The sequence below is a fragment of the Peromyscus maniculatus genome, chromosome 5 (assembly GCF_049852395.1).
Source record: "Peromyscus maniculatus bairdii isolate BWxNUB_F1_BW_parent chromosome 5, HU_Pman_BW_mat_3.1, whole genome shotgun sequence".
In the NCBI taxonomy this organism is placed as follows: Eukaryota; Metazoa; Chordata; class Mammalia; order Rodentia; family Cricetidae; genus Peromyscus; species Peromyscus maniculatus.
The window spans coordinates 132,274,941-132,293,940 of NC_134856.1; the positions used below are offsets into that span (position 1 = coordinate 132,274,941).

Sequence of the window (19,000 nt, forward strand, 5' to 3'; positions counted from 1 at the left end):
TTTTAAGAAGCACTGAAACACCATTTGTATGCATTTTTTTTTTTTTTGGTCGGCCAAGAAATGAAGCACAGACACATTAGAAATATAAATGAATGGCCAGTAACATAAGACCCTGATTAGATTAACAAGGGTGACTTTGGTGTAAGTGGTATGTAATCCTGTGGGGCCTACCTAAACAAGAACTGGAGCTGTCTGGGTATCTTGCTTCCGATAAGGGGCTAAGCCTGCACTTTGACTCCTGCAGGCGACTTTCTTCTGTCCTTAGAGCTCTTCACAGTTCTCTTAGTTTCTTTGTGGTGGGTTTTGCCGAGCCTCCTGTTCTCCAGAGGCAGCACCAGTTTCTCAGACAACTAAACACATTCGGCCCTTGTGTGGTTGGGGTTTCTAAACCTGCCTGCCGGCACCACGCTTTGACATCCCATCTTGCCCTAGACTGCACACTGCCAAATGTTCCTGGCCTCCCCTTTCCTCCATGAGCCTGCATCACCTCAGTGAGGGCTGACCTGGGCCGCCCAGAGCCTGGCCTCCCCCCTGATGTCCCATCCGGAGGCCCGGCCCGGGAGCAGAGCTCAGCCGCACCCTTAGGCCTGCCAAAAGCACCTCCTCTGTTCCCACGTGCGGCCCCGACCGCCCGGGACGCTAAGCACTTCCGGCATAAAAAGGCTTCCGTCGCCTTCCGGTGACGTACATCCTGGCGCTGCCGCCCCAGGAGGCGGAAGCGTCGAGTCGTTGGTTGGGCCCGCCGCTCGCTTCACGGCGCGGGCTCTTCCGTGGCCGCCATGGCGTCGGAGCGGCCGCGGGAGCCCGAAGGCGAGGTAAGGGGAGGGCTGCGGGCCTAGGGACACGCGCGGGGCCACCAGGGCTGAGGGTCGGGGCTGGGCGGCTCGACCCTCCCACGGCTCGGCCAGCGAAGTGATGCCACAGAGGCCGCCTACCGCCCCGGCTCCTCAGACCCGGGTCCGCCCCCTGCCTGACCGCTAGATGGCGCAGCGGCGGGCGCAGAATTCCGCTCTAAATCGGCCAAACAGGGTAATGAAGTCAGAATAACCGTACTCCGAATTGCAACACAGAGCTCAGTTTTGAATTCCAGCGTCTCACGGGCATGAGATGATTTTTTTCTTCAAAGGTTATATTTAGTTACTAAGTATAAATTAAATCTTTGGTGCTTTTTGTTGAAAAATTAAATGTCAATAAATGTCAGCAGTGTGTTTTAAACTACAGTTTTGAGCATTCCTTGGGTGTATTTGGCTACAGTAAGTCCAGGATTCTTATGTATCTCATGTATAAAGATGAGAAAGGTAAACATGACCGTTTCCGAGTTTAAATCCCCAGAATCATTCCAAGTTGTGGTTCTTATTACATAACAATGTTGGATTTGCTTCGACTTTAATTCAAGGTCAGCATTTCACTTTTAAGGTCCAGGAAACTTCTTTTTCTAATTAAAAAAAAAAAAAAAAAGCATTAGGGAGATACTGTTGCCAAAGAAATTTTTGGCTTTGCTGTGCACCTTGTAGTCAGCATTGGGCCTATTAGAATAAAGCACCTTGGATTTGGTTTTTGTTTATCTGCATTTAGTGAATCTCAGAGTGTTATAGCCCAACCCACCCTTTCTTCCTCAGGATAGCATCAAGTTGTCAGCTGATGTCAAACCATTTGTCCCTAAGTTTGCTGGGCTCAGTGTGGCGTGGTCAGAGTCCTCCGAAGCATGTGTCTTCCCAGGCTGCGCAGCCACTTACTATCCATTTGTGCAGGAGTCACCGGTGACTGAGTATGTATTTTCTGAACGCCTTGCCTTATGAAAAAGGATTATTTCCTGGAGACAGTGGTAATCACATACCTCCACATATTCTGAAACACTCTTATTAACATCTTGTAGAATAGGAAAGGAGGTTCTTCGACCGGAAGGATCTGAGTCTATAGGTTAACTCTATTCTGTGCTATAAAAATTCAGTCAAGGAGGACAGAGGCTACTGTACTTAGAAAGTGCAATTGCAGGGTCCATTTGTCCACAATTAAAACTATGGATGCCCCTCAGCAGTAAACACTTGCCATTCATCAGGCCGGCCCTGGGCTTGATCCTAAGAGCCACCAAAGCAAAACTGAACCAAACAAATTCACATTTGTATTGGAAAGAGAAATAGTAAGAAGAAAGGGTAAATGGGAAGGGGACAAAGGAAGGGCCAATGGGAAACATGCCAGACCGGACAACTTACCAAGACCCTTTCTCAAAACAAAATAAAAAAAATGGGCTTTGAGCTATAAAGCTCCATGGTCCGCTCTTGCTGACGTACACGCGGCCTCAGGTTTAACCCTCAGTCTACTGAGTGATGACTAAGGTGCCCATCTGTGTGACTCCTGGCCTCTGTGCTGTCAGATCCACTTTGTACTCCGGCCCTCACAGCACAGTGTAGGATGTGGTGGAGGCCTTCAGAGGGGAAGGGTCCCGAGGTCCTGGAGAGGACTGGACAGGCTGCAGGGCAACTCCTCAGCAAAGGGCAGGAAGGGCCTTTTGGCTCCGAGCCCCGGGCTGCAGAGTCCTTGTCAGGTACTTGACCAGCAGTAGGGTGCAGGGCCGTTGGCACGTGTCCTACTGTGCTGGCATGGCGTGTGAACTCATTTTTTAACTTTAAGTTACTTTTTGTGGCCGGGCGGTGGTGGCGCACGCCTTGAATCCCAGCACTCGGGAGGCAGAGGCAGGTGGATCTCTGTGAGTTCGAGGCCAGCCTGGGCTACCAAGTGAGTTCTAGGAAAAGGCGCAAGGCTACACAGAGAAACCCTGTCTCGAAAAACCAAAAAAAAAAAAATTACTTTTTGTGGTGTTGTGGATTTTTTTGTGGCCTTGTGCATTTTATGAATGCTGTCTCCCTTTGAGCTCTATTGCCCAACCCTGGTTCATTAGTTTTAAACCGAAGGTCAGCAGCAGCCTTTGCAGGAAGAAAAAGGTTCTGTTTGGCCGTATGTATGTTTGTGCATGCACATGTGTGTTGTGTGTGTGTGGTACATGCACAATCATGCGGAAGCCTGGGGTTGATGTTGAGAGTCTTTCCCTGGTCTCTTCTTCCTTTTTTGAAACAGTTCCACTAAACCTGAAGCTCATCTGTCAGCTGGACTGGCTGGTCAGTGAGCTTCAAGGGTCAGCCCTTCCCCGTTCCAGGCTGGACTCACGACGCAGACTGCCACGCACTGCTTTTCACAGGCTCTGGAGACCAAACTCCCGTCCTTGTGCTTGTGGGCAGGCACCTTACTGACTGGGTGGGCCGTCTCTCTAGTCCTCATTTGGTTGTTGACAGGGGAGTTTCCAATGCTAGAGTAAATGACCCTAAAAAAATATTAGAAAGTTTAAATTATTGTCTTAAAAAAAGATGAAAGTCCTTGGTTTGTGTTATGAAATCTGCAACTGAAATTTACACTTTTTAGACAAAAAATGTATCCTGAAGACATGGCCTTTGGAGCCCCTGCATTTCCAGCGCAGTACGTATCTTCTGAGATAACACTGCATCCATTTGCCTATTCTGCTTATGCCCTTGACTCTGCACAGAGTGTTTGCTCAGGGCCAGCCCTGCAGTATGATTACAGCCAAGCACAGTGTCACCCAGGCTTTCGGACAGCAAAGCCCCGAAATGAGCACATGTGCCCTCCTCCTCAGGAAGCAAAAGGTGTATTTAAGGTGAGGCAATGCTGTGGTTTTGTGGTGTCCTGACATTGATCATTTGATTAAGATGTAAGAAGTTAGTATGTGGCGTGATATTTAAGTATTGCTTACCTTTTTGTGATAATCAGCCTTTTTATAAATGGTTTGGTCTATTCTTTCCTTAAATGCTTGACTTGTGAATACTTACTGGTTGGCTGTATTAAAGTTTCTTTCTCTGTGGTCGTAGTTTTCTTATTTCATACTTTTTTTTTTTTTTTTAATCTCTCCTACAGAAAAAATCCTCTGATGAGAGAAAAACATGTGACGGGCAAAAGTCAAACAGAGGGGCTGACAGTGCAGCGCCATCTGAGATGAGACCAGCTAGAGGTCCCTGTCACCTCTCTGCTCGTGCTGAGAGTGGTTTGAAACCAGGTGAAACTAACAGACTCGTAGAATGCCAGTCTGTCCCACCTTCCCAAAACAGCACCATTCCTGTGGGCTTGCTCATCATGACTGCTCCAAGAAATGTGCCCTGGAGCCTGGCCTAGTGAGGCCATCAGACGTATTGTGGTTTCTAGACATCATTTCTCTCGGGCAATAGTGGGGGGTGGGAGGGGTTGTTACAGTGTGGTGTGTGTTGCGCTGTATACTCAGAAGGTTTCATAGCCTATTAGGACCACCAGATAGCATGCAGGTGATGACCTCAAGGTTCAGAACATGCTCTTAGTATATTCTTTACACAGTGTGTGTCCATGCTCGCTCCTGAACTCGCTTCTCCATTCTGAAGGAGCACTAAGTAGTGGGAAGACTTGACTCTAGTTAAAATCCCATTCTAAAGAGTACCAAACCTGGGCACTTTGGTTATTGGAGATTACATGGGCATCTCCCAGCTGGAAAATTGCTGTTTCCACCTGGCTGAAAGCTTGGGAGTCTACCTGGTACCTGTGTTGTTTTTCGTTTCCAGACCAGGCCTTACTCTATAGACCAGACTGGCCTTGAACTTTCTCAATCCTCCTAGCTCAGCCTCCAGAGTGCTGGGGTTATTGACATGTACCACTATATTTAGGAAAAGCTTTTTCTATGATCTCTTATTCCCCGGCTGCATCTGTTCCTCCTATAAATCATCTGCTAGTACCGTTTGACCATAGACACAACTATTCCTTTTCATTTTCCTTTTTAAAAATTACTTATTTTTATTTTATGTGCATTATTGTTTTGCCTGTATGCATGTCTGTGTGAAAGTGTCAGATCTCCTGGAGCTGGAGTCACAGGCAGTGGTGAGCTGCCATGGTGGTGCTGGGAATTGAGCCCAGGTCCTCTGGAAGAGCAGTCAGTGCTCTCAACTGCTGAGCCATCTCTCCAGCCCTCACAGTTATTTCTATAATTATTTACAGCTTTTGCTTTTTTTGTTGTTGGTGTTTGGTTTGGTTTGGTTTGGTTTTGAGACAGGGTCTCACTGTGTAACTCTTGTTGTCTTGGAACTCACTGTGTAGATCATGCTGGCCTCGAACTCACAGAGATTGATTGTCTGCCTCTACCTCCCCAAATGGATTAAAAGTGTGTACCACTTCACCTGGCTTACAGCTTTTTTGTGTGTGTGTCTGCGTGTGTGTGTGGGTACTTAACCAAGGTTATGCTCTTAAACATGTAATTCTATCACTTGGTTTATAAATAAATTTTTCTATTCTCATCTACTCTGCTCATGAACTACCTGGCACATGAAACTGTGGAAATGTCAGCGTTAAATGTACTAACTTCGGACTTACAATTTGATGAGGGACTTCATGGAATGGCACCTATCTTACTATCCACGGCATTGAAGTATGGGAAAGAGCATGAAAGCTTTATACAGCAGTCTCCATCCACTTTGCTCCAGCAAATGGGAACGGGGAAGTTAATTACTTACAGGAAGTCTGTGAGTCTCCCCTTAAGTTTGCCCAACTCAAAAACATGAGTAATTAGATGCTCAGCTGTGCAGTCAGGCTTGGCGGTTCCACCAGCTTTAAAGTTATTCCAGAAATGTGCATTCCGGTGGATGCCACATCATTTGTATCTAGCGCTGCAGTAGAGGTTAGCAGTAGGAGCGAGCTGGAGTGTGTTAGCAGCAGCCTGCTGCACCCACCTGCTTCTCTAAAGTTCAGGTTTGAGTGCTAATGAGCAAGCTGTATCCTGACTTCTATCCCAACTTTTCATTCTGTAATTACAGATGGTTATCACAAACGAACAGACCGGAAGTCTAGAATCCTTGCAAAAAGTGCATCTACCTCCAAACCTGAGTTTGAATTTAGCAGGTTGGACTTTCCTGAACTGCAGAGTCCAAAGAACAGTAGTATGCCAGAGACACAGAAGCAGCCCAGGTGGGGGCCTCTTGGCTCTGCTCCCAGTAACACGTCTCTCCTGGGAGGAGTAAGCAAGCCAGTTGCAGAGATGGTAGAGGTGAGTGGAAGGCTTGTCTGTCTGTTCTCTCTGTCCTCTGCACATGCCTGTCTTTGTGTTCTGTCACTGGAAACACTCTGTATGTTAAATCCTACTGTGGGTTGTGAAGATCACATTGTGAGGGAAAAGGTACTGAGGAGAGGCCTTGGCTTTGCACTTGGCCGACCTGATTATACCAAGATTGTCACATCTGGAGCTGCTGTCTCCAGAGTCATCTGATGTGCTTTCTTGAAACCTGGGAGCGCAAAGCCAAGTGTAGCACCTCAGGAGGACGTTCTGATAGTCCATTTAAAGCAGCCTGGTGCGGTGACTCGGCATGTTGTCCACTGACCTCCAGGCACGCACGGTGGCTTTTGCATACCACCTCCCCCACACAAATAAGTAAATGTGTGGAATTTAAAAACTGAAGTACTAATATTTAAAACTTACCTTGATACAGCTTCTGAAATGTTTAGGCTTTTTACCTACATCTCAGTCTTATCTCATTACTAACAGTAAATGAGTAATGAGTGGTTACTACAATGGTCTCATAGTTTTAGTATACCAAATCAAAGCATTTTGTTTTCCAAAGACTGACTCATAATTCCAGGGACTAAAAAGTGGCAGATTATTTTGTTAGTTACTTTTTCTTGTTATGACCAAGATACCCGACATAGGAGTGAGAGAAGATTTGTTAGGCTACGGTTTCAGAGGGTACAGTGCACCATAGTGGAAGGTGTGCTGGGCATGGAAGGCAGTGGTCTGTTCACTTGATATGGACAGGAAACTGCACATCTGAACCAGAGCAGCTTATAACCTTTAGAAAAGTGACCCTGTTCCCTACATTTAGTTTCTATGTCCTAAAGGTTCCACAGTCTCCTAAAACAGAGCCACCAGTTCAGAGGACAGTGTTCAGCATGTGAGCCTCTGGGATGACATTTCAGATCCCAGCCAGAAGTTAAATCGGTGAAATGATTTATGGTAATTCCTACCCAAGGGAGAGAAAAGGGTACCAGACAGCACGGAAACAGAGGAAGATGAAATATAAACCACCATATTCCCATTCCCCTCTTTATCAGGAAGGGATCCCTTCATGTCCTTGGCATTCTCTTAGGCACCTATCCAAAGAGCTAAAGGCTTTGCAGTGGCTGATACATGAGAAAATATGCCGTTCTGTTGCATTTCCTAGGTGTGGACACTTATCGTATTATCACACAGTGGTTTGTTAAGAATGTGCACAGTAAGGCAGATTAGTGGCTGTATGAAATCATAGTTCAAGTCATAGTTTATCTAGGCCATATGTGGCTGCCGCCTGGGCCTCTGCTGAATTCAGCAGTGACTGTTTGGTGCCTCTGTAAGCACCTCAGAATATACAGGGTACTGTGCCACTGTAACAGGGACAGATAGAGCAGCAGGGAGAGACTGACCACCTGTGTAAAGGTCACCTGTACATAGTGTCACATAGCTGAGCATGAGAATGAAGTGAAGTTCTTCTGTTAATGGAAGAAACTTTACACACTGACTGCCATACTATCCTGAGTTACAAGTAAGGGCCTTAATTCTTCTAAAAGCCCCCTTTTTCTTTATATCACTAATATGTGTAAATTACAGGGAAAATGTTTTTTTAAAAAAAAGTAATTGGGAGCTGAAGAGATGGCTCAGCAGTTAAGAGCACTGGCAGCTCTTCCAAAGATCCTGAGATCAATTCCCTGCAACCACATGGTGGTTCACAACCATCTATAATGGGTTCTGCTGCCCTCTTCTGGCATGCAGGTGTACATGCAGATAGAATACCATATACATAAAATAAATCTTAAAAAAAAAAAAAGTAATTATTTGAAATACCATGAAGCACTATGCTGGCACTTAATCTTTTTATTTTGATTTTTTAATTTTTTAGTTGTGTGTGTGCATAGAATTGTGCATGTGAATGCAGGTGCATCAGATCCCCAGGAGCTGGAGATGTTTGTGTGCTGCCTGCATGGGGGCCGGGCACCCAACTCGGGTTCTCTGCAGTTGCTGTATATGCTTTTAACTGCTGGGCCATCTCTGCCGCTCTGCACTCAGGCGTTTTTAAAGAGCGCTATGCACAGTGGGAGGCTGTGGGGCAGCTCAGTGGCACAGGGCTTGCCAGGCAGAGTGAAGACCTTAGCTTGAACCCCCAAAACAGCGAAAAGGCCAGGTGCAGCTCATGTCTGTCATCCCGGGGCTCTCCTGGGGAGATGGGCAGCAGAGACAGAGTCACCCAAAGCTTTGGCCAACCAGTCTGGAGGAGGTTCCCGGTGGTGAGCAAGAAACCCTGTTTCAAACATTGCAGGACAGGAACCCAAACCTGAGGTTGTCCTCTGACCTCTCCATAGCCTCAGCAACATACAAACAAGATTTCTTAAAATTCCTCTAAAATAACAATGATAATCCACGGTGGAAGTAGAAGAGAGTTTCCATTAGGCATATGCATGTATGTTCTTTTTTTAATGTGTATTGGTGTTTCCCCTGCATGTATGTCTGTGTGGGAATGCCAGATGTCCCAGAACTGGAGTTACAGTAGTTGTGAGCTGCCATGTGGCTGCCAGAGATTGAACCTGGGTCCTCTGGAAGAGCAGCCAGTGCTTTTAACCACTGAACCATCTCTCCAGCCCCCGCATGTATGTCCTTAATATTTAAAATCCTTGGGGATCTGGGCCGTGGTGGCTCGCGCCTTTAATTCCAGCACTTGGAAGGCAGAGGCAGAACTATTACACAGAGAAACTTTGTCTTGAAAAACCAAAAATAAATAAAAAATATATATAAATAAATAAATAAATAAAATCATTTGGGGGCTTTTTTCGCAGTTTATTAAGTATTTTTTGACAACAACTGTTGCTTTTGGATCTATCCTGTTGCTACCTATAATTCATTTAAACCATCTTGAATAAGTAAGTTGCTTGTAGTTTTCATTCGTCTTTGTGAGCTGACAGTTATATTTAGGAAAAGCACAGGTCTTTTGTTTTGTTTTTGGGTGTGTGTGTTGCTGAGGATAAGCGCAGATACTGATAAGTGATAGGCAAATGCTCACTTGCTCAGCTATATCCCTAAGCCTAGGCTATGTTCTAATAATTATAATTTAGGTTACTGAACATACTGAAATTATAAAACAGCAAATGGATAAATTTGTAAAGTATATGACCCCAAAAATCATCTAAAATTTAAGGGCTGGAGAGATGGCTCAACGGTTAAGAGCACTGGCTGCTCTTCCAGAGAACCTGGGTTCAATTCCCAGCACCCACATGGCAGCTCATTTACATGTACATTTACAACGAATCCATCTGCTAATCACTCTGGTGTGTGTTTGGATGTCCTTGCATCCTGCACCACCCTTCATCTTGTGCCCTCAGTCAGCCTGCTTCATGAGAGGGCACAGACTTTCTTAACTTTTCAGATGTTTTATTTTGATTTGATGGATTTTTTTTTTTTTGTATATGAACATTCATTTTAAGACCATTGAGTTTTGGAGGGTTTTTTGAAACAAAGTTTGTTACGTAGCTCTGACTGTCCTTGAACTCACAGATCCGCTTGTCTCTGCCTCCCAAGTGCTAGGATTAAAGCCCTTTGCCACCACACCCAGCTGGACGATTGGTATTAAAAACTATAGATGTAAGGATACTGTCCTGAAAAGCTGTTTATGGGGTGTGTGGGTGTATAATTTGTTTATTTGGTTTTTTACATTTGTTTGTGAGTGTATTTGTGGGCATACACCACATGTAACATTTTTATTCACTCTTGATGGTATATAAAAGTTGTATGTTATTTAAAGTAGTATAATGTAGTTAGATATTTGGAATTTTTTGTTTCTTTATTAATCAAGACAGTAGACCTCTTCATAGCCCTGACTGTCCTGGAAGTAAACTAGGCTGACCTTGAACTCAAGATTTCTACCTACCTCTGCCTTCTGAGCACTGGGATTAAAGGCATGTGCCACCACGCCTGGCTGATATTTGGAATTTTTAAGTAGCATGTTTTTATAGATTTTAAGAATTCAGAGAAAGCTGAATTTAAAAGTTAAATGATTCCTTTCTGTTTGAAACAGAAAGCAAGTAACAGACTGGGTTTTGTGTGCTTTTTTAACTGGACTGTTTTAGAGCAGTTTTAGGATCACAAAATGGAGAGGTAGGGACAGAGTCGTATACTGCTTGCCCCATTCATCCCCAGCTTCCATGTTAGCCCGCCTTTGTGGTGTGTTACAGTTATGCAACTTCATGGGCATACTTCTTACCCCGGCATTCCTAATTAACATCTGGGTCACTGTAGGTAGACAGACATAGATTGACATGTGTCCATCATTGTGTTGTGAAGAGTAACTTTACTGCCCTAAAGATCTGTGTTCCACCTGTTAATCTCTCCCCAGCACCTGATCTGTCTTTTCTGGAACATGGAAGATTTGGAGTCACATGTTCTGTAGCTGCTTTCCCTTGATAATATGTACTGATCTGTGTTGTCAGTTCAGTTGTGGGCCATTACCTTCCCCGCCCCCCAGTGGCCTCATATGGAGCCTCCCCAGCAATGAACGAGCGTCCTGCTGCTCTGCATCCCCACCTCAGATTGTCACTGTTGTATAACTTGGCCATTCTAAAAGGTGTACAGTTCTGTATTGTTGTAAATGACTTTTCCCTAATCGTGGCTGGGCTCTTTTTAGGGTGAAATGGTGAAGAGCAGTCACACAGCTGGAGCTGTGACTGAGAATGCTGCTGCCAGTTCCCCTTCATGTACCCGAGGTAAGAATGACCACAAAATGCTGTTTTCTAAGCACATTTCACACCAGTGTCAGTAAATGTTGTTAGCTTTGAAGCTGCCTTTAAGACAGCTAGTGAGATTTTAAAAACTAGCATCAGTGTTAGTTTAGAAGTTAGGAGCCCATATCCATGACTTGGTGTAAAATGAGAGGCCATATTCTAAATGAACAGAAGTCTTGGTAAAGGAGAATTTTATGAATCCCAAAATGAGGACCTCTTTCAGAACTGTGTGATGCAGTATGCTTTTAAAATGTCAGAGTCCTAGAGCATCTGTATATTTAAGTGGTAACTGTTAATATTGGCATTATTCAAAATTAAATCAATTTTTAAAACAAATATTACTTTATGGCCAGGCCTGTAACCCAGAATTTGGCAGACTGAGGCAAGATGATTCCATAAGTTCAAGGGGAGCCTCGTCAGCAGTAATTTTGGGATTACCTAGTCTTCACAGTGAGACTCTGTCTCATCAAACAACAGACCCTCCACTTAAAATAATAAATGCATTGCATTTGAAATCAGTTTGTTTTTATAAAAAAAAATTAACCTTTTCCATAATTAAAAGACTATAGCTGGAGAAGCCTTGTTTGGCACTTTTTTTAGTAATAGCTCTGTGAGTCCAGGTTGGCTCTTCCACCATTACTGCCGTGCAGCCTTCGGAGCACCAGAGTCCACTCCTTAGAGTGAAGAATTAGGGAGACCACTGGGCATTTCTCCTGCCTGGAAAATGGTTGTCACTTGGTGGGCTTTCAGCAGCCTGACCAGAAAAGCCAGGTATTCAGAAAGTGTTGAGGGGATCGTACTTCTGAGATGGTTACTGAAGCCTGTCCTAGCAAAAAGTCCAGACCATTCCTTGGTACGTGGGCTCTTATGTTCCTGGGTTTAGTATGGTGCATCCCAGGACAGTTCTTCACTGCCAAGGCTGTGTCAGTAGCTCTGTAGTGTGGGTCAGGTGACTGACAGGCTTTTGTCATCTCTGTGGTGATGGATGTCCTTTTGTTTGATGTATATGTAGAGCTTCGTGGGCAGCTAAGGAGTAGCTTTAGTGTGCTTACATTGTGTTGTAGTGTGAAGTAAGTTGCCAGTCACTGTGACAGCACAGGTCTACAAATCCTTGACTTCTGCTGTTAAAGTACAGAGCAAGGTTAGTAGGCCCAAAGTGGGTCTTCACTCTTTTTTTAAAGATTTATTTATTTATTATGTATACAGCATGTATGACTGCAGGCTGGAAGAGGGCACCAGATCTCATTACAGATGGTTGTGAGTCACCCTGTGGTTGCTGGGAATTGAACTCAGGACCTCTGGAAGAGCAGTCAGTGCTCTTATCCTCTGAGCCATCTCTCCAGCCCAGTCTTCACTCTTTAATTCTGTGTTTGCCACATGAATATTTTGTGGGTTGTTGTTGTTTAGCCAAAACTTTTTTGCCTACCTGTCTATGTCCTCCAAATTAAGAAATATAGGTAAATAGTTAACTTATAAGTTAAAAGGGAAGAGACTGTACATGCACTCTTCTAGAAGAAAAACAGGTAGAGTGAATGCTATAGTCCTGAGGGTGTTCTGGACAGTCGGTGAATACTGTAGTCCCGGGAGTGTTCTGGACAGTCGGTGGATACTGTAGTCCCGGGAGTGTTCTGGACAGTCGGTGAATACTGTAGTCCCGGGAGTGTTCTGGACAGTCGGTGAATACTGTAGTCCTGGGAGTGTTATGGACAGTCGGTGAATACTGTAGTCCTGAGAGTGTTCTGGACAGCCGGTGAATACTGTAGTCCTGGGGGTGTTCTGGACAGCCGGTGAATACTGTAGTCCTGAGGGTGTTCTGGACAGCCGGTGAATACTGTAGTCCTGAGGGTGTTCTGGACAGTTGGTGCATACTGTAGTTCTAGGGGATGTTCTGGACAGCTAATTGGTAAATACTGTAGTCTCTCAAGGTGGTGCTAGACACCATCATTTTTGTTATGCTGTGAAAAGTTAATTATCACAAGGTGCATTTTCGAATAATCAAGGGATTCTTGTTTACTTTTGAGATTGTTCAGTAATTTCGGTTATCTTTCAGCAGAGTTCTCTTGGACACCAATGGGTTATATTGTTCGGCAGACAGTATCTTCAGGATCAACAGCAACAACTGAAAACGTCACTTCTGTGACAAATCTAAAGAAGACTGCTTCATCAGCCAATGCTAAAACTGTTAGTGTGCCATCTGAGGCTTTTTCTTCAGATCCTTCTTACAACAGGGAGAAGTGTGTTCATCCTGCTACCAAGGTATGCACCACTAGAGACAGGATGGGTCTGGGGGTGGTGACCCTTGGGAGGCTGAGGTGGGAGGATTGTAAATTCAGGGGCAGCCTGGGCCACAGAGTGAATCCTTGTCTCCAGAAATGCAGTTAAGATGGTTAAGTGTCATGGGCTGGGAAAAGAATGGGCAGTTAGTGCTTAATGGTGACAGACTTGGAGAAAGCTCTGGAGTTGCCTGGTTACAGTAATGTGTGCATGGACGTAGTGCCACTGACCTGTGCATTTAAGCACGGTTGGATGGTAGAGTTTCTGTTGCATGTAGTACACAGGGGAAAAAGGGACAGTGAGGTGTGCCTTGCTGCTGAGTCTGTGGATCTGCTGTGGCCCCAGCTGGGCCCTGTAGCAGGAATCTTAGAAAGTCTTATTAATAAAATCAATTCTGAGCCAGGTATTGGGGTGAACTGGAAGATCAGAGAACCAGAACAAGCCACAGCTACCTCACCTCACCGGATCCTCAGCTGGTCTTGTTTTCTCAGACTGGAGACCTCTAAGTCCTCATCCAGAATTGGGTCTCAGCTGAATTGCTGCTCACAAGCCTTAATGCTTAACCAGGCCAAATGCTTCTTGTTTTTGGTCTTCACACCTTATATATCTTTCCTTTCTACCATCACTCCCTGGGATTAAAGGCTCACTTTCTGGGATAAAGGCGTGTGTCGCCTTGCCTGGCTGTTTCCAATGTGACCTTGAATTCACAGAGATCCAGAGGGATTTCTACCTCTGAAATGTTAGGATTAAAGGTGTGAGTGCCACCATTTTCTAGCCTTTGTATCTAGTGGCTGTTCTGTCTCTGACCCCAGATAAGTTTATTAGGGTGCACAATATTTTGGGGAACACAATACCACCACAGGGCCCGCCCTTCTTTCCCGACTCCTCAATGAGAGTGCTGCAGTCTATTCCATACTAATCAGCCTGAGATTTGTGGACGTGAGCCTTGACAAGAGAATGGGATGTTTGTCAGGAAATAAAAGAGCTTTTCTATGTGAAAGGTGGTGTTTTAAAAGACTGCAACCATGTGGAGTGTTTATATTTTTATTTGTTGAGAGAGAGAGAGCGCGTGCCTTGTACGTCATAGTACTCTACCCTAGCCATCCTCACAGCTCTTGAATTCTTTAAAGAAAAGATGCTGCCCTAAGTTTATGCTCTGATACATAGCTGATGCATCTTTTTCCTTCAGCGTTTTTCAGTTGCATTTAAAGAACTGTTACTGTACCATTACATGTAATCATAGTAAAATAATTGAATTTCAGATTTTGTGACCACTTGACACAATACTAATTCAGTTTACCTGTTACAAGACAGGATTTCAGAATAGATTCCCCCACCCCCTTAAATTCATGCAGTTCTTTAAAGAGTCTTTTGTTTTGTTTTGTTTTGAGGTGGGGTCACACATGGTATCTCAGACTGGCATGGAACTCACAACAGTCTCCAAGAGCTGGGGTTGCCAGTGTGAGCCCTTATGCCTTTTTTTTTTTTTTTTTTTTACCTTCTCCAGTGACCTAGTACAGTTAGCATAGCAGCCTTCTGTCTAGTTATTGGTTCTAGCTTCCAGGTTGCTATCTAAGCCAGTTTCCTAATACATAATGAGGGATCTGTGCCCTATAGATGAACAGGGTTTTATTGAGATTTTTTTTTTTTTTTTTTTTTTTTTAAGGAAGGAGGGTCTGCTTTGGCTCAGAATTGGAGGGTACATCATGGCGGGAAGGGCATGGTGGCAGGAGGGATAGGTGGTTGGTCACGCTGCATTACAGTGAGGAAACAAAACATAATACAAAACAAAACATAATACAATCCCTTAAAACTGGACTTTTTTTTTTTTGTTTGTTTGTTTTTTTTTTTTTTTGTTTTTCGAGACAGGGTTTCTCTGTGTAGCTTTGCGCCTTTTCCTGGAACTCACTTGGTAGCCCAGGCTGGCCTCGAACTCACAGAGATCCGCCTGGCTCTGCCTCCCGAGTGCTGGGATTAAAGGCGTGCGCCACCAACGCCTGGCAAAACTGGACTTTTTCACTTAAACATTATACGGTCCCTTTGGGTTGGTAAGATTGTTCATTGTTTCTGTAGCTGCTGAACTTTTCTCCTGATGGGTGAACTCTCTTGGGATAGGGTAGTTCTGAAAACATCCCTGTGCTGAGAGTCTAGCCTAATGGGAAAGGCTGAAAGTGTGATGAAAGTGTGCAGGTACAGAATACAGCAGAGGGGTAGTGCTCTCAAGAGAAAACTCAGCAAGTCACCAGACAGGTGGAGGAGCCAGCTAGACCTGAGCTGGGCAGACAGAATGACCAACCCTAGCCTGGTAAAGTATAAGAGCCCCAAACTAGGACACAGCAGCCTCAGGTGGGAGCAGCAGGTTGTGGGGCCTGTGGAATTGGAGCCAGGCTGTGGTTTGTTCAGAGGCTTCTGGGAGTCTGAAGCGAAGCAGATGACAGAAACCAGCCTTGCTGGCAGGAATGGGACACCTGAGGCAGCTCTCTAACAGCCTGACTTCTCAAGGTGAGCACTCAGTCATGTCCAGGCCCTCAGGTCTCCAGGAAAGCGGTATGCTTTGTTATCATTTTGTTCTGACACAGGTCAAAGATTCTGTTAAATACCCTAATATCCCACAGGTTTTTCTTTGTGTTTTTATCTAGGCCAAAGCATCACAAGGAGGTGAACTTGAACAAAATGAAACCTCAAGAAAGAATAAGAAAAAGAAAGAAAAGTCTAAATCAAATTATGAAGTCCTAACAGTTCAGGAGCCACCAAGGATTGAAGTATGTATTTACTCTGAGCTTGTGTGGTGCAGATGAGGTTTTCTTAGATTGGGCTCACACTGGCTTCTGAATTGAAGATCTCTGATGCCCCCTTTAGTAGTCCTTTTCCTGCTTCTAAAGAATTTAACAATCCTCCAGCATGGTAGTGCATGCCCCTGCTCCCAGCAGTTGGGAGGCAGAGAGAGACAGGAGGATTGGGAATTGGAAGTCATCCTCAGCTACACAGAGAGTTCGAGAATAGAGGATAGCCAGGGCCACTTGAGAACCTCTCAACAAAAAAAGAAGAAAGAATAACATTACCTGTCACCTTTTCCTCCTGTTCCCAGGCTGTCTCCTTGCAAACTCTTAGTAAGCTCATGAGTAGACGAATGGTTGAGAGAACTGACTGGAGTTTAACAGCTACTGCTCCACACTCTTCATGTCTCCCCTCTGTTCTTGTCTTTGCTGTTACTCACTGTGCAGAGCCAGCTTTTATAGGCCTCCTTTTCTTGTCATGAATCCTGTGAAGTGCTTCACTACTGAAGGGAAATGTAGAGCGCTATAGGTTCCTTGTAGACCCTAGCCAGGAGAATCCCATGCAGTAACTTCCAGGAATAGTCATTGTTGTCCTACCACGATCCTTGTATTCATGTTCGAATACACTAAAGAGCCAGCCTGAGTTCTGACTGCATTTCACACTGGCCTGTTTATTTTATTCACATTCCCCTACCAGACTTGGAGCCTTGTTCTTTGTGCAGGCACAAGATCTCCCAGGACTAACTGCCCAGGACATTCCCACAGAACTGGAAAGGTCATTTCCAGAAGTCTTGGAACATTCCAGAATAACAGTTAGATGTAGAGCGGAGTGTTGCACTTAGGCCAGTGAACTGGTCATGCTTCTGCCTTTTAATTCCCACATGACTTTTTCCCAGGGCACCCCAAATGGCGACGAAATTCTAACAAAATGGTGTGATTTTAAAAGTCTTAGCAGGCTTATTGCCTCTGTCTGTTTATTGCCCTGTTTGGCAGAAGTCCCCAGATGTTTAAATCTGCTGATTTTTGGATTTCTGAATTCTCTGCTTTTAAAGAACAGGTCTTTTGATAGACTCATGTTAAGGAAGTATGGTCAGTTCTGGGGACTCCTGCAATACCTAGGTACTGGGCAGCCATCCCTCTGGATCTGTACAAAAGTGTTAGAGCTGTGGTCTTAAAACATGCTCTAAGAGTTAGATAAAGTTGGAACTTCCATGGTAGCATTGTGGAAATGTGTGTAGTCACCCTCGAGAACTTTGGTGGGTCTTAGAGAAAACGGTGTGGGTCAAGAAGAGCTTGTGTGCAGCTGCTCATCACCCATGTAGGAAGCTGACAGTGTGCTTTCCTCAGGATGCCGAGGAGTTCCCCAACCTGTCAGTTGCCTCAGAAAGAAGACACAGAGTAGAATCACTGAAACTTGAAAGTAAACAGCAGGTGCAGGTAAGTCTCAGATTGCAGTCACTGTTGCTTTTGGTGTAACTGTCCTGCTGCCCAAACCTCTGAGAGAGTCTGCTCTCCAGATGTCTTCATGGAGGGCTTCTTCTGATGTACTCTCCCAGGGAGAACCACTGGATCACTACTAAGCTGAAGCAGCCCGTCCCTTTTGTAATGAGACTTGGTAGCTACAGTTGCTGTCAGGAGGGGGACACACTACCCAGAAACTAAAGAGGGAGCGCTCTTCCACCTACCCTGTCAGTACTGAGCCAAGGGGCCATTCCTCCTTGTACCCTTTTCAGTCAGTACAGAGCTAGGCAGGCCAGAGTTCTAACCAGGTACCCTCACACAAACACTTCAGACTAGGGCTTTTGTTTGAGGTTTTTGAGACACGGTCCTTTCACACTAGAGCTCAGACTGGCATTGAACTTGCAAAAGTCCTTCTGCCTCAGCCTCTCAAGGGCTGACTGGGGTTACAGGGACATGCCATTCCCATCTTCACAGACTCCTGTAGCCAAAGATTTCACCGAAGTTTTGATCTCTTACCTGTCATATCTGCTGTTAAACCACATTGGAGGTGTAAATAGAAATAGGAGGAATAACCAACCACAGTAATAATGGCAGCAATGTGATTTTATAATCTTTTAATCTGTCCATTTTATCTTTTTATTTTTGCAAAATGTAAATCATGGTGTGCAAAATACAGTATTAGGAGTAAACTTGTAATTTTGTACTCTGTAGAATGACTTTAAAACTGGTGGAAAGAAGAGCCAGATTCCGGTGCAGCTGGATCTGGGGGGCATGCTGGCAGCGCTGGAGAAGCAGCAGCATGCCCCACATGCCAAGCCGTCCTCCAAACCTGTCGTGTTCTCAGGTAGGCACCTTTGCACTTCAGCAATTTCCTTCTTCACGAAAGTTACTTATCATCACTACAGAGGGTGCTGAGATAAACATGGACATGGACAGTGAAGGGAGAATAGAGAATGCAGAAATGAACCTGAACATTTGTGCCAAATCCACTAGAAAACAGAACATTTTCTTCAGAGAATAATGTGGTGCAGAAGAATGAGTCTGCTCACCCCATAGATGGAAACAAGCTCAAATGGACTAGTGTGGTCTTCATAGGAAGTTCTGGGCTAGCCAGGGCTACATGGTGAGAGTCTTGTCTCAAAAACTCCCAAATACATTTAAATATGGTCTTTAAGAATCAAGAACCGTCTGTTTAAAGTTAAAGAGGTATCCCTCTTGATCCTACCATGGGTTCCAGGGATGAAAGGTTCCAGTGTCAGGCTTGCAGAGCAAGTGCTCATACTGGCTGGCCCAGTCCCCTTTCTATGATGAGATTCTGTGGCAGAAAATCTCTTGTGAGGTGCTGTGTTCCCAGGGCCTTCACTGCATTCTGCATGCATGGGTGAATCCCTCTAGTGTGTTGGGGTGGGGTGGGGATATTGTCTAAGTTACTGTTCTGTGGTATAAAGAGACACTTTGACCAAAGCAACTCTTATAAAAGTATTTAATTGGGGCCTTACTTAGAGTTTTAGAGGATTAGTCCATAATCATGGGGGAAGCAGGCAGACATGGTGCTGGAGAAGTAGGTGAGAGCTTTACATCCTGATCCACAGGCAACAAGCAGAGAAAGACACTGGACCTGTCATGGACTTTTGAGACCTCAAAGCCCACCCCAGTGAAACTTCCTCCAGAAA

At 44.9% G+C, this 19,000-nt stretch overlaps 1 protein-coding gene across 9 annotated transcripts in view; it reads left to right on the top strand.

Annotated features, from left to right (window-relative positions):
• The first annotated feature begins 671 nt into the window (after nt 1–671).
• Nucleotides 672–19,000, top strand: part of Secisbp2 (SECIS binding protein 2) — a 28,301-nt gene continuing 9,972 nt past the window's right edge. The window contains exons 1-10 of one of the 9 annotated variants that reach the window (XM_015995768.3): nt 672–815; nt 1,620–1,768; nt 3,418–3,667; nt 3,925–4,063; nt 5,838–6,067; nt 10,719–10,797; nt 12,866–13,071; nt 15,729–15,851; nt 17,214–17,303; nt 18,039–18,171. In XM_015995768.3, the coding sequence (XP_015851254.1) occupies nt 780–815; nt 1,620–1,768; nt 3,418–3,667; nt 3,925–4,063; nt 5,838–6,067; nt 10,719–10,797; nt 12,866–13,071; nt 15,729–15,851; nt 17,214–17,303; nt 18,039–18,171 (1,435 nt within the window). In that variant the 5' untranslated portion in view covers nt 672–779. Of the gene's footprint in view, nt 816–843; nt 1,030–1,619; nt 1,769–3,417; nt 3,668–3,924; nt 4,064–5,837; nt 6,068–10,718; nt 10,798–12,865; nt 13,072–15,728; nt 15,852–17,213; nt 17,304–18,038; nt 18,172–19,000 lie in introns of those variants that run through there. The other 8 variants (XM_006976851.3, XM_015995766.3, XR_013051652.1 and 5 more) reach the window with 8 other exon arrangements.